Here is a 15,409-nt window from a genome sequence, read left to right on the forward strand (position 1 = left end):
TGATACAATTAATAAGGAAATATTTAAACATTTTAGAAATAAAAGCCAAGAGACTAATTTCATTAAGAGTAAGATTCAGAAAATACTTTTCGCTTCAGTTTGGGTTATTCAAATAGTCTTCAGGGTGCAACCTGCTCTGGAACATGGCCAGTCTACCAGGGCCACATCTTTAAAGAAAAACTGACTCTTTCTTTCCCAGGATCTAAATATGCCCTATTTCTGCTGAACTCCCCACCCCATGCTGGGTTTTATCTGGCTTGAGCTTGAGCAGGTCTTCATCCAAAACAAGGACAGTGTATGGTTCTTTCTAAAATATCTGTGAAAGCAGCAATGTATTCCTTGAAGGAGGTTATAAAAAGCTCCAATTTGATACCCAAATGTTTTTAAAACAAGCAGGGCAAAATTCAGTGCTGTATAAATCCTGTGTAGAAAAGCAGATGAAATAAAAGGTGAACCAAACCATTGCATAGGTTAAAAGTACTGGCTGCTCTTGTAGAGGACCTGCATTTGGTTCCCAACATCCACATGGTGGCTAACAACCATCTGTAACTCCAGTTCCAGGGGATCTGAAGCCCTCTTTTGACCTCTGTTGGCACTGTATGACAAGGGAGCAGTTACAAACATGCAGGCAATACACTCCTACACATACATTAAAATAAATATAATGATAATAATAATGATATTATTATATGACAAGACAGAAGGAAATAGAAAATATTTTTATATTTTTCTTAACATATTTGTTTAAATAGTCCAGTTATTAGTTGCTACTGTCACTTAACTAATCCTGTTTTGTTAAATGATAACAATATAATAGAAAAGTTTAAAAAATACAGAATTTCAAATAAACACATTTTTTCTATTTTTCTTTCTTTTTTCCTTTTTTTTCCCTTTGTTTTCTTTTGAGACAGGGTCTCCCTATGTAGCTCTGGCTGACCTGGAACTCACTATGAAGACCAGGCTGGCCTCAAACTCCCAGAGATCTGCCTATCTCTGCCTCCTGAGTGCTGAGATTAGAGGCATACACCATCACACCTGGCCAAGGTGAGCGGTATATCTATTAAAGTAACATGATATAGGCATATAATTTTCTTTTTGTCTTTTTTAGATAGGGTCTCCCTGTAACCCTAGCTGACCTAGAACTTCCAATCCTCCTGCCTTGACCTCCCAAGCACTGGGATTACAGGCTCAGACCACCACGCCCAGCCCGCCTGAGAATTTCATACATAAGACTCACATTTGTGTTATCTTGAAATCTGATAAATGTGCTAAACATTTTAAGTGTGTCCACACTTGGCCACTTTTACCTTTGAAGCAGAGAGGATCCATTTCTTGTTGCTGCTAATGGCAACATCCATCACCCAGTCATTATGGCCCTAAGCAAAAATAATTGAACAAAGACCTAGAGAAGATGCCTTTATGAAAACAACAGAAACAGAAAGTCAGTAACCCAGCATCGCTAACTAATTGGTCTTCCCTGGTTCCACTGACACTTAAGACAGAAAACAAGCTATAAAGACAGGTGATATGTGCATATATCAGGACATTCTGTGTTTTTAAAATGGTACCAAGAGACTTAGCAGGCTGGAAGGAAATACATTAATTCCTGTCTGATCCCAGGTCTTCGCTTGCATGCATTGCTCTAGGAAATGCCTCTCAGAGGCCTTATTAGAGAGGCACTTTGAGCCTTAAGTGACTGCAGACTCATCCACAGTAGCTTGAACAAAAGGGGATTATTTTCCTCAGGTCAAAATGAAATCAGAGGAGAGGTGTGCCACTGCTGCAGGACCTTAAGGTTCTGTCTGCCTCAGCGTCTTCACCATCCTCTGTCTTTCTATTTATAGAAAATTAAGCAACCACTGGGTATGGTAGCACACACCTTTAATCCTAGCACTTGGGAGGGAGAGGCAGGTGGATTTCTATGAGATGGGGCCAGACTGGCCTACATAGTGAGTTCCAGGCCAGCTGTGCCTACAGGGAGACCCTGTCTCAAAAAACAAAAAGGAAAAAAAGAAAGAAAATTAAGCAACCAAGTAGGCTAGAAAGAAAGGATGCAAGAAAACAGAAGCTTGGGGGGGGGGGGCAACGAGATGGCTCAGCAGGCAAAGTACTTGCCCTGAAAGCCTGGAGACCCAGGTTTGATCCCTGGAACCCATATAAACGTAGAAGGAGTGAACTGACTCCACAAAGTTGTCTTTTGACCTCCACATGTGCACTGTGGTGTGTGTGCTCTCTCACACAGCACACACACGCAAATAATAATAATAATAATAATAATAATGAGATGGAGAGATGACTCAGTGGTTAAGAGCACTGATTGCTCTTGCAGAGGACCTGGGTTCAATTCCCAGCACCCACATGGTGGCTAACAACCATCTGTAACTCCAGTTCCAAGGGATCTGGTCCTCTCTTCTGACCTCCATGGGCACTGTACCACATGGGTACACTTACATACATGCAGGCAATACACTCATACACATAAAATAAAAATAATAAATAAAATATTTTTAGAAAATAACAATAAATAAAATTAAGGAAAAAAAGAGCTGGGTGTGGTGGTACACACCTTTGATTCCAGTACTTGGGAGGCAGAGTCTGGTGGATCTCTGTGAAATCTAGGCTGATCTGGTCTACATAGCAAGTTCTAGACCAGCTGGGGCCACAGGGAGACCTTGTCTCAAAAGACAAAAAGAATTTGAGGATGGAAGAATAGAGACCGCAGAGAAGCAGACACAACCTGATGGGGACAGAGGAGTTGTAAGCACAGGGGCTTCACGCTGCAAACCCTGGGAAAATTCAACTCATAGAGACCAGTCTGGAGTGGAGGTCAGGGTAGGCACACTTTATCTTTGGATCCCTAGACACTCAGAGGTCAAAAGCCATGGGTGCAAACTCTCAGAGCCAAAGGTAGCTGAGAGACCAAAAGACCAGGAAAGACACAGAAATTCTGGAGTGCTAGGCTCCAACCCTAGACTCTTGCTGCGTTGGATAATACTCCACTAGCTATAAAGATGCATGGAGGTGGGTCTCCTCTACTCAGCAGAAGCCCCCTCACTTGCTCTGCATCCTCACCCCACTGTCCCTCTGCATGGTAATCTCTGCGGCTCTCGGGGTTTTCCCCATGTCTGGGCTTTGCTGTTCCACCTGCCTGGAGTGCCCTTCCCCAAGGTCCCTGCTTGTCTGGTCCCTCTGGTTGCTGTTCAGATCTCAGATCATGTGCCTTTTTCTCTAGGAAGCCCACCACACTCACTGACTATGGATCCGTTCCTAGGGTCCCTTTCTGTCATGTCACCCTGTTGTGGGGTTTCTCTTCCTTTCATCATCATCACAGTTGATTTATCTGCTGATTTCTTGTCTGCCCTTCCCCCCCCCACAGTGGTGTAAGAGCACTTCAGGAGCACATAGGTCTATCTCATTCCCTTAGCCCAGCATTCAGGCAAGAGTAGTGCCACACACCTGTGATCCCAGCACTAGGGAGGCTCAAACAGGAGGATCACAAGTTTCAGGCCAACCTGGACTGCATAGCAAGATCCTATCTCAAAAACAAAAAGACAAAAACCCTTAGATTTCTTATGTGATTCATTATACCTTCAATGACAACTTCCGGTAGCCTTCTCCTACATCCCAAATAGCCACAGTCTTGTCAAATCCTCCAGAAATGAGAAAAGAGCCTGCAACCAAAATTAAAGAGTGAATGGAGAGTCCTTTTCCTCAGCCAAGTGACCCAAGGCTGACCCAAGGCTGAAGCAGGCCAAGGTGTCTCTGAGGCACTCTAAGGTTTACTCTGAAACTCCTTCCTGGTGTGGGTCAGTGACCCCGCCCCCCGCCAACTATAGCCCATCCTTGTATTCAAAGTAGTTATGTCCTACACAATGATTGAAAGAATGAATTAGCCACCTGCTGTGCCTTTGCTTCTAAGGGATCAGAGTTCTGATCCCCAGAAACCAATATACATGCCAGGTGAGTGTGGTGGTCACCTGTAATTCCAGCCTGGGAAGGCAGAGACAACACTCCCCCACCCCACCCCCCACCCCCGAGCAAGCTGGCTAGCCAGACTAGCCATGTACGTGAACTTTGGGTGTAACGGAGAGAACCTGCTTCATTGAAGAAGGTGGAAGAGCTGGAAGAGTGATCTAGGCTAATTCTTGATATCAACCTCAGGTCTCCACAAGCAAATACACACGCAAGTGCCCCCCCCAAAGGACATGCATATACACACACATGCACACCATATGCACAAAATGGCAAAAGAAAAAAATACAAAAGCAAACTCCAAGTCTCTGGTCACAACATTTTCATCAAGCCATCGCTACAAGTATTTCTATTTAAAGACATCCTATTTAATATGTATTGTTGATTCACCAGCATGGAGCTCGGCCAGTATTGTCACTTAGGTCTAAAGGAAGCTCATCTACCATGCAGTTTTCACCATAAGGCAGATCATGGATCACAGTATTCCTGCTCTTAGAGCCTGTCAGCACCGGCTTGGGCAACCTTTTCTTTTCCTTTTTTTTTTTTTTTTTTTTTCTAAGACAAGGATCTCACTATGTAGCCCTGGCTGACCTGGAACTCACTATGTAGACCAACCTGGCTTTGAGCTCCCAGAGATCCAACCTGTCTCTGCTACCTGAGTGCTGGGATTAAAGGCATGCACCACCATGTCAGATTTGGGAAACACTTTTTAGATTTATTTATTCTTATTTTATGTGTACGAATGTCTTGCCTGTATGTATGTAAGTGCACTCCTGTCATGCATGTGCACCAAGGTCAGAAGAGGGCAACAGATCTGTTGGAACCTGGGTTATGGATGGTTGTTAGCCACCATGTAGGTGGTGGGAACTGAATCTGGATTCTCTTGAAGAGCAGCCAGTGCTCTTAACTGCTGAGCCATCTCTCCAGCCCCATTAGGAAATACTTTAAACAGCAAAATTGTCAACAAAAGTTCAGGAACATGGGGTTAGAGAGATAGCTGAGTGGTTAAGACTGTTTCTTGCTCTTAAAGCAGATTTGAGTTTGGTTCCCAGCACTCTGGTCAAGTGGCTCATACCTGACTATAGCTAACTCCAGCTGCAGGGAACCCGGATATCCAGGGGCACCTGCGGTCACAGGTGTATCCACACACATGCACACACACTTTTTAAAATCTCTTTTAAAAGCATGTATATACACACACACAAAGTGACACAGTAGATCGCCTAACAGGTATTTACTGAGAGCTGAAACCGGAAGGCAGAAAATCATCACCGTGTTCAACCCCAACCTGAGCTGTGAGCACAGTGTGACTCAAAATTTCCCTTGCTCTGTACATGTGGCTTCAAAAGAGACAGGAGTATTGATTTTAGGGTTGCAAAGAACTCTTGGCAAATAGGTGAATCACAAACACAGAATCTGGACTAAAAACAGTTGCTGATCTGGAATCCTGAACTCCGTAAAGCCAAGGACAGAAGCTGGTGGGACGCCCCCTGGTGGCAACTGACTTGGGGGCTACTTCTGTGCTGGCTTGAGCAGCACCATGTACCCTAAAATCCGACAGTACAGAGGTCAGTGCATGATCTTGTGCAAGGATGGCTAAAAAAGATATGCGATGCTTCCGAATCCCTGTTCAGGAAGGTCTTAGCATTTCTCAACCCGGATGTTGGTTGGTTACGTGACTACTGACTGGGCAGCCCTGCCCCTCCCAATGTCCAGGGCAAACCCACTCTTTGCAAAGATGTGTGTGTGTGTGTGTGTGTGTGTGTGTGTGTGTGTGTGTGTGTATTTAGCTTCTGAGTCCGAGCAGTCACTTCTGTCAAGAGCCCTCCCTAGCTGCACCCACCACAGCTTCCTGTCACTTCCTTGCTCTGTTCACTTCCTTGTCCCTTCACCAGACAGTAGTGCCCCAATTTAGTAACTCTCGGGCTTCTAGTTCAGAGTGCGTTAGTACCCTACCTCTACCTCGAGGCAAGCAAGTCACCTAGTCCTGGCCAATCAGAGGCTTTCATTCCCTGCTATGTGACTGGCTCAGAGATGAGCACGTGTTCTAAGCTGAGCCAATGGGAGTCTTCCTTAGGGCTGGCTCTGGCACCGTCACTCTTTTTCTTGGGTTTGCCAGCAACCAGAACCAGATTGGCCTGGGAACACAGCGGGCCATCCTTGCCTCTTGTAGGAGAAAAGCCATATACTGGGGAAGCCAAAGGGCTGGGCTGTAACAGCTCAGTGGTAGAATTTAAGTTTCTAAGGATAGTCAGGACTCCGAATTACAGCTTAACGGACTGCAGGCTTTGGGCAGTGTCTCCTTTAAGACAGTGATTCTTATTTTACGTGTACCTGGGGAGCTTATTAAGCACAGAATCTTTAGTCCCTCTCCAAAGAATCTTATTCTATAGGTTTGTGTGAGGTTCAGAACTCTGTATTTTAACACTACAATGATTTAAAGGCCACACTTTCAGAAATACCATTTTAAGGCGATCAGAATAACATTTTACACAAATTCTAAAAAGTTTCTTTTGTTGCTTAAGCCTTAGTGAGCTGGGTTTCTGCCGCTAGAAACCATGGGCCCATGAAGTCCCCTCTCGGCTTCAAGGAGGGGTCGGAGAATCCATCCTCCCTTCAGGAATCATGGAGAGTCACATGTGTCTGCAGCTAGAAAGTCCACAGGAAGGGACCATGAGGAAGCCATGCCCAGCTGGGCTCCCTTCCAACTTATGTGTGGCACATGAGGGTGAATTTGGCTTCGTGATGGCACACACTTATAATTCCAACGTTCAGGGTGCTGGGGTAGGAGATTTTGAGTTTGAAGCTTCTGGGCTATGTAGCCAGACAAGGAGAGGGAAAGGGGAGCGGGAAGAAGGGGAGGGGGAGAGTACGGTAAGGGGAAGGAACGGAAAGGAAGAAGGAGGGCAGGGAAGGGGGAGGGGAGGGAGTGGGAGGGAAGGGGAAGGAAGGGAAAGGAAGAAGGAGGGGAGGGAAGTGGGAGGGGAGGGGAAGGGAGGGAAGGGAAGGGGGAGGGAAGGGGAAGGGGAGGGGAAGGAAGCAAGAAGAGAGGGAAAGGGAGTGGAGGGGAAGGGGTGAGGGGAAAGGGAGGGAAGGAGGAAGGAAGGAAAGGGGAGGGGAAAGGAAGGAGGAGAAGGAGAAAAGGAGGGGAAGAGGGAAGGGGGTCTGGGGACATCTAGTCACTCACTGTCTCTGGCAAAGCAGCAGGAGCTCACACAGCCCTCATGGCCCTTCATCAGAGTCACGCAGGCTCCTTTGTTTCGAAACTCTCCAGTGTGGACGTTCCATATTTTGATGTCTTTGTCCCAGGAGCTCGTGCACAGGAAGTGGCCACTGAAGGTGAAACAGCAATCTGAGATGGTGTTGGCGTGTGCCCTGAAAGAGATGGGTTGTGTGCTCGCACGGCATGGGGGGGGCACCTGGGTACACTACTGAAGGGGACCCCGGGTAGGGGAGTGGGCATCAATCACTCCAGTTGGAACTGCTCTGAGTCATCCTAATAGGATTCTCAGTCTCGCTGACCCTAACATTCGGTTCTGCACGGTTCTTCATTACTAAGGCCCGCCTACATACTGCAGAAGGTGTCTTGGTTTCCTTGGCCTGTCCTCTAGATGCCAGAAGCTCCTATACCCATTTATAATGATGAGAAGCATCTCCAGACATTGCCAAATGTGCCCTGGGGAACAAAATCGCCCCCTAGTGGAGAGGTGCTGGAATAGTCAAGAGCTGCAGGGAGCAGGCCTGCAATCCCGAAGCTGGGAAGGGCTGTGTTCCAGGCCAGCCTGGGCTACAGAGAAACACAAAGGAAGAGAGGGAGGAAGGGAGAAAATAGGAGGAAAGGAGGGAGAAAGGAAGGGAGAAAGTGAAGGAGAGACTAAGGACCAAATAGAAGTTTTAGAATTGGGGGCTGGAGAGATGGCTCAGGGGGTTTAAGAGCACTTAGTGCGCTTGTAAAGGATCTGATTTGGTTCCCAACACCCACATCAGGTGGCTCACAGCTGCCTTTAATTCCAGTTTCAGGGGATCCAATGCCCTCGTCTAGCCTCTGCAGGAAGCTAAACACACGTGATTCACATAAACTCAGGCGGATACACAAATATAGACATTAAAATTTTTTGTTTATTATTTTTATTTTATGTGAATGAGTGGTTTGCCTTGTGTATGAGTGGTTTACCTATATGTATAGAAGTGCACCATACTCTGAGTGCAGTGTCCACAGAGACCAGAAGAGGGCGTCGGATCCCCCAGAACTGGAGTTATAGATGGCTGTTAGCCACCATGTGGATGCTGGGAGCTGAACCCAGGTCCTCTGCAAGAACAGCCAGTGCTCTTAACCACTGAGCCATCTCTCTCCAGCTCCAAACATAGACATGTTTAAAAGAGAGGGAAAAAAGAAATTTTAGAACCTAAGGACACTGTAGCTGAGATTTAAAAAAAAAAAAAAAAAAAAAAGTTCACTGAGTGCTTAGCAGAGGACAGAGGAAAGACCAAACAAAGCCTCAGATACCTGAGAGGCTCCGGCAGAAGACTTAACCCCTGTGTCACAGAAGCACTGGAAGGGGAAGAAAAAGAAAGGGTAAGTCTGAAAAAGGAATCAAAGAAATGAGCTGAGCTCTTACCAAATGGGGTAAGATGTATGCCTGCACTTTCAAGATTTTGAGTAAATCTGCAAACAGATCCAAGGAACTGTATGCCCAGAACGTAATTCAACTTCTGAAAACTTCTGGAAAGCAGCACAAAAGAAATGACACCTGACCTGCAGAGAGAAAGCACTCAGAACGAGTCCATTTCTCCTCAGAAACCCTGGAGGAAAAGAAGAAAATGACCCAGCAGGTTTTAATGCTGAAAGAAAAGTCTCAGCACGGTGGGACACCCCATGCCTGCCTATAATCCCAGCACTGGAGACTGTGGCCAGAGAATCTGGCCGGGCTGGTCTATATAGTGAGCTCCAGGCTAGCCTGGGAATACACAGTGAGACCCTGTCTCAAAAAAACCCCCAAACAAACAAACAAACAAACAAAAACCACAAGAATGGGGTGGGGGGTGTTAACCAAGATTTCTACAACTACCAAAAAAAAAAAAAAAAAAAGCTTCAAAAGCAAAAGAGAAGTCAAGACATTTTCAGATGAAAATTTAAATAAACCTAAGAATTTACTGCTCTCACAAGAATGGCAAAGCTAGGTGTGGTGGTGGAAAGACTTCAGTCTCAGCACTTGGGAGGCAGAGGCAGAGAAAGGCAGATTCTGTGAGTTCCAGGCCAGCCTGGTCTACATAGAAGGTTCAAAAAAGAAAAAAAAAAAAGAAAAGAAAAGAAAAAAGAAAAGAATGGCAGGCCAGCTGAGCAGGCAATGGTCCCTCTTCAAACCCACACGGTAGGAGAGAACTTCTGACCTCCACACATGCACCATGGCATGCCTACCCATGCAGGAGTGCACACACACACACACACACACACACACACACACACACACACTGGCAGAAATGTAAATTAAGGGTCTGGAGAGATGGCTCAGCAGTAAAGAGAACCTGGGTTCAGTTCCCAGCACCTACATGTCGGCTAACAACCATGTAACTCCTTTGCAGGGGATCTTCTGCCCTCTTCTGGTATCTGCAGGCACTGCACTTACATGCAGGCAGAACATTCATACATATAATAAATTAAAAATAACAAATAAATAAAAAATAAGTAGAATATTTTTAAAGAAAAGAAATGTATATAAATAAATAGTATGGCTCAAGGTCCTTTTCCTAAACAGGAAGGGAACTTAGAACATTGGAAAGAGAGCCTAAACGTGGAAGAAAGATAAAAGTAAGCACAGGTTACCCTTCAGCTCTTGAGTTTTCTGATTACATTTGACAGTTTCAGCAAGAAATGATCAGAAGTTCTTATATTTACTCCTTGCAAGCTTTACAGTCCGTTGAGATTAGGAGTTTTTCAAAATCCACAAGCAAGACTACCTGTATCATTTTCAAGGCTTAGAGCAAAATTAAAATGCAAGAACCCAGTTCCTCAAAGAGCTAAACACAGTGCCAGCGAGACAGTTCAGCGGGTAAAAGCATTTGCTGCCAAGCCTGATGACCCAAGTTTCCCAAGTTTGGTCCCCAGAACTCACCGTGGAAGGAGAGAACTGATTCCCAAAAGCTGTCCTCTGATGTCCACATGAGCACATGACCTCCGCACGTGCATGTGCCTCCCCCTAATAATAATAACTTTTTTTTTGCCTTTTTGAGACAGGATCTCCCTGTATGTAGCCCCAGCTGTCCTGGAACTCACTATGTAGACCAGGCTGGCCTCAAACTCACAGAGATCCACCTGTCTCTGCCTCCTGAGTGCTGGGATTAAAGGTGTGCGCCACCATGCCCAGCTTGGCATTAATATCTTTTAAGAGCTAAACATAGTACTGCACTATGCCCCAGCATTTCCTCATTTCCACTCCTAGGTTGATATCAGAACTAAAAGCTGGTACTTGGGCTGGAGAGATGGCTCGGAGCACCTGCTGCTCTTCCAGAGGACCTGAGTTCAGTTCCTACCACCCATGTCTGGCAGCTGTAACTCCAGCTCCAAGGGATCCCATGCCTCTGGCTTCCTTGGGGTACCTGCATGCATGTGTACACACACACACACACACACACACACACACACACACATACACACAAACACACACAATTTAAAATAAAATGGATTCTTTTTTTAAAAAGAAACAGGAACTCAAAAAGATACCTAAAAATAATTCAAATGCCCAACAACAGAAAATAAACAAAACACGGTATATAGGGAGTGTAATATACTTGTGTGTGTGTTTGTGTGTGTGTGTGTTTGTGTTCATATAGTTCATAGAGTTCTAGCTGAGCATTAAAGGCTCACACCTTTAATACCAGCACTCGGGAGGCAGAGGCAGGAGGATATCTGTGAGATGGAGGCCAGCCTGGTCTACAGAGTGAGTTCCAGGCCAGCTGGGGCAACAGGGAGACCCTGTCTCAAAAAGAACAAAGAAAATAAGAAGATTCTAATGTATGCTACAACATTGATGAGCCTTGAAAATATTAAGTGAAGGAAGTCAGTCACATGAGGACAAGTATGATGGTATTTATATAAAATATCTAGAATGGGAAAATTCATAGAGGCAGAAGTAGAATGAGGGTTCCCAGAGGGCTGGAGGGAGCAGGAATGCATTGCTTAATGGATATAGAGTTCCCCTTTGGCATGATGAAATATTTTGGGAATAGATAGTGGCGGTTGCCCAATACTGTGAATGGAATTAATCCAATGAACTGTGCACTAAAAAAAAAACAGTCAAGACAGCAAGTTTTATGTTGCATGTATTTTACCATAGTTACTGAAAATGGCATCTCTCCAAAACTACTGATTCATTTTACTTTATTTTTTGTTACATGTGTGCTGTGACGTAGGTGGTAGAATCAGGGGACAACTTTTAGGAGTCAGTTCTCGCCTTCCACCATGTGGGTCCCAGGGCTCGAACTCAGGTCATCTTCAGGCTTAGAAGCAAGCACCTTTACCTGCGGAGCCAATTCGCTGTTCCCTGAATTTGTTTGTTTTGTTAATTTTTATTCATTTACTTTATTATTTTATATGTATATTGCCTGCATGTGTGTAAGTGCACCCAAGTTATGCAAAGCCCAAAGAGGCCAGAAGGAGGTGTTGGATCCCCTGGAACTGGAGTTATGGATGGTTGTTAGCCACTGTATGGGTGTCGGAAATTGAACCCAAGTCCTCTGGAAGAGTAGCCAGTGCTCTTAACCACTGAGTCATCTCTCCAGCCCCTACTTATTTTTTGTATGTATATGAGTAGTTTCTGTGCATTTACATAAGTGCACCTGTGTCATACAATGCCCACGGAGGGCATGGAGGATATCAGATCCCCTGGAACTAGAGTTACAGATGGTTGTTAGTTGCCATGTGGGTGCCGGAAATCGAACTCAGGTCCTCTGCAAGAGCAGCCAGTGCTCTTAACCACTGAGCCATCTCTCCAGCTCCCCCTGAATTTGTTTTAAATGGTTGAATTGTATAGTATGTGTTAAACACAAAAGGAAGGGAGGAGGGAAGATGGGAGTGAATGCTAACTGCTAGGGAGGGAAACTGAACAGCTACAAGACATAGCTGTTTTTCACTTTGTGCTGTGTTCTATGTCTTATCGTCTTATAACATTAAATATTTTTTGAGATTAAAAAACAAAACAAAACAAAATCCTGAGCTAGGCATGGTGGCGCATGCACCATGCTAAGGGTTGCTTCCCGTGCTGTCTCAGTCAGACCTCATCTTTGCTCCCCTGAAAGGTGAGGAAACTGAGGCCCAAGCTCACACGGGACAAGAATGTATACCATCTTAATGCCTGGTCAGAGTGCCGTGGGCAGCTGGCTCAGAAAGGAGAGATGGAGTAGAGCAAGCAAGGTGACTGTTGTGTAAAGAGTCTGGGACCCTGCACTTGCTGCAGAGGACTCGCCCATCTGTCAGTGGCCACCAGCAAAGATCAGTTCAGATGTTCCCATTTTATAGAAGACACTGGAAATCTCTCTCTTTTTTTAATTTTTAAAAAGATTTATCTTAGTCGGATGTGATGGTTTGCACCTTTAATTAATCCCAGCACTCAGGAGCAGAGGCTGGTGGATCTCTGTGAGATTAAGGCCAGCCCAGTCCACATAGTGAGTTCTAGACCAGGTGGGAACACAGGGAGACCTGTTTCAAAAAAAAAAAAAAAAAGGTTCATTTATCTTTTTTTTTAATGTGTATGAGTGTTTTGGCTGCAGGTATATATGTGCAGGACATGTGTGCAGTACCTGTGGAGGCCACAAGAGGGCATCCAAAGTCCTCTAAGTGGAGTTATGGATGGTTGTAAGTCTCCATGTGGGTTCTGGGAACTGAACCTGCATCCTCTGCAAGAGCAGTGAGTGCTCTTAACCACTGAGCCATCTCTCCAGCCCCTTATTTATTATTTTTATCTTATGTGTATGGCTGTATTGCCTGCATGTATGCAAGTGCACCCATGTCGTGCAATGCCTGTGGAGGACAGAAGAGGGTGTCAGATCCCCTGGAACTGGAGTTATGGACAGTTCTTAGCTGCCATGTGGGTGCTGGGATTTGAACCCTGGTCTTCTGCAAGAACAGCCAGTGTTCTTAACTCCTGAGCCATCTCTCCAGCCCCTGAACTTCACATTTTTATGAGCCCTCGGTGCAGTTTTCCACAAACAAATGCATCTGAGGTCCTGCCTGGCCCAGCCTTCAGGTGCCACTGGGACTTCTCTCCAGCCTCCTTGAACCAACCCCCCTCCACACACACACTCATGACTACCTCTGGAGACACCTCCACTTGGACACTAACTTGTCCATAGTACCCAGGAGGGCATAAAGGAGCTATCCCACCAACTTCCCTGCTGAAAGATGCTGTTAGCCTCCCGGAACCCTTCTCACTTGGTGATGGTGAGCAGCGTGGCCTGGGATGTAACATCCCAGATCTTGATGCATCTATCCATCGAGACGGAAGCCACCTTCTGACTGTCAGGGTCAAAGCAACATGCCGTGATGGACCTTGTGTGATGATCTACAGAGGGAAAGTGACCTGTGATCCACATGAAGGCTCATGGGGCTCTACTGCCTAGTGACATTATGGAAACACAGTTCAGTGTGCACACGGGATAGTTTACCTGCACACACATTTCCCAAGTGCTTACTATGAGCCAGGCTTTTAGCCCATCTGACCTGACCCCTGCACCCACAAAGCTCCCCATTCAATGGGAGAGATACCCATGAACAGCCCAAGACCTTCTGCATGCAAAGGGCTGTGAGAGGTGTGCATGGTAGATCATGGCTCCTGGCTGGAAGGAGCCTATCAATTATCAAGGGAAGAATACTCCAGGCAGAAGGAATAGCACACACAGAAGCAGCTAGAACTTGGGAGTGTAAAGACAGGGAGAACAGAAGGTGATCCATTAAGGGGAAAATACAAGCTGCTGAATGGTAGGATGATTAAAAAAATAGATGACATATGAGAAATAGTCACGGGGGGTGGGGGGAGTCCAGGAAGCCAGGAAGGCTACCTAACAATGCATTGTTAATAATATACACCTCTGAGCTAAGATGTGGCTCTGGTCTAGAATGTGGCACTTGTCTAGAATCCCCCAGTGAGGGGCTAGAGGTGTGGCTCAGTGGTAGAGCATCTGCCTAGAATCCCCCAGTGAGGGGCTGGGGTGTGGCTCAGTGGTAGAGCACCCGCCTAGAATCCCCCAGTGCGGGGCTGGGGGTGTGGCTCAGTGGTACGGCACCTACCTAGAATCCCCTAGTGGGGATGGGGTGTGGCTCATGCATGTACACATACACATTCAAAAATAAGAATAAATACTTCTGGGGAGAAGACAGGACAGATAAAGCCACCTTTTACTTTACATATTACAAATGTAAAAAGTGAAACCTTTTCTTAATTTTCATTTTGAGATAACTGCCAAGTTACATTAAGTATAAGAAATGACAGAAATCCTGCCTGCCTTTTGCTCAGTATCCCCCGTGATTGCATCTCACATCACAATAGTATCACACCCAGCAAGTTGATACATGGTGACTATTGTTCTTATATTTTACAAATATAAGTAGAACTGAGCATGGAGGTAAAGTTTGAAATCCCAACATTTGGGCTCCTACAGGAAGATGATCACAAATTTGAGGCCATCTTGAGCTCCAGTGCAAGATTCCGTGTCTCAAAACACCAAAACAAATTTAAAAATAAAAAAAAAATTTAAAAAGAAAGTATGTGGGCTGGGGAGATGGCTCCATGGGTAAGAGCCCTCTCTGTGAAAGCAGGAGTATCCTTGAATCCCCAGCGCCCACACTGGGCGTGGCCACATGTGCCTGTAATCCCAGTGTTATGAGGCGGAGACAGGCAGATTCCAGGAGCTAGCTGACCTGCTGGTCTAGCCTAAACGGTGAGCTACAGGTCCAGTGAGAGAGCCTGTCTCAAAATAATAAGGGGAGAGCAGCAGTGCATTGCAACAGAGCAGTGGACTTCCAACAGCCCCCCCTGGCCTCTGCGCGCATGCACACTGGCATGTGGCCACACACATATCTACCTGCACACACATGTGCACTTGCAACACACATAACATATAAATAAATAGATGGATGAATGGATGGATGGATAGATAGGTAGGTAAGCAGATAGGTATAAGATAGGTAAATAGGTAGGTGATAGATGATAGATAGATGATAGGTTAGAAGATAGATATAGATGATTGATAGATAGATAGATAGATAGATAGATAGATAGATGGATGATGGATGGATGGATTAATGGATGGATAGATAGTTAGATAGAAAGAAAGAAAAGGTACGTACATAGGTACTTGATAGACTGTGGACACAATGGTACTAAGTAGACAGATGAGAGATGATAGAGAAATATTTGGTAGGTGAAAGGGTAGGTAGGTGACC

At 45.5% G+C, this 15,409-nt stretch overlaps 1 protein-coding gene across 1 annotated transcript in view; it reads right to left on the reverse strand.

Moving 5' to 3' along the window:
- Positions 1-15,409, reverse strand: part of Wdr88 (WD repeat domain 88) — a 47,073-nt gene that overhangs the window by 9,478 nt on the left and 22,186 nt on the right. Inside the window, exons 6-9 of the mRNA XM_008839478.3 lie at positions 13,400-13,529; positions 7,160-7,347; positions 3,589-3,671; positions 1,308-1,376 (exon numbers count right to left, since the gene is read on the reverse strand). Coding sequence (XP_008837700.1) covers positions 1,308-1,376; positions 3,589-3,671; positions 7,160-7,347; positions 13,400-13,529 — 470 coding nt within the window. The remainder of the gene's footprint in view (positions 1-1,307; positions 1,377-3,588; positions 3,672-7,159; positions 7,348-13,399; positions 13,530-15,409) is intronic.

The sequence above is a fragment of the Nannospalax galili genome, unplaced genomic scaffold (genome assembly GCF_000622305.1).
Source record: "Nannospalax galili isolate Female #2095 unplaced genomic scaffold, S.galili_v1.0 scaffold159, whole genome shotgun sequence".
NCBI lineage: Eukaryota > Metazoa > Chordata > Mammalia > Rodentia > Spalacidae > Nannospalax > Nannospalax galili.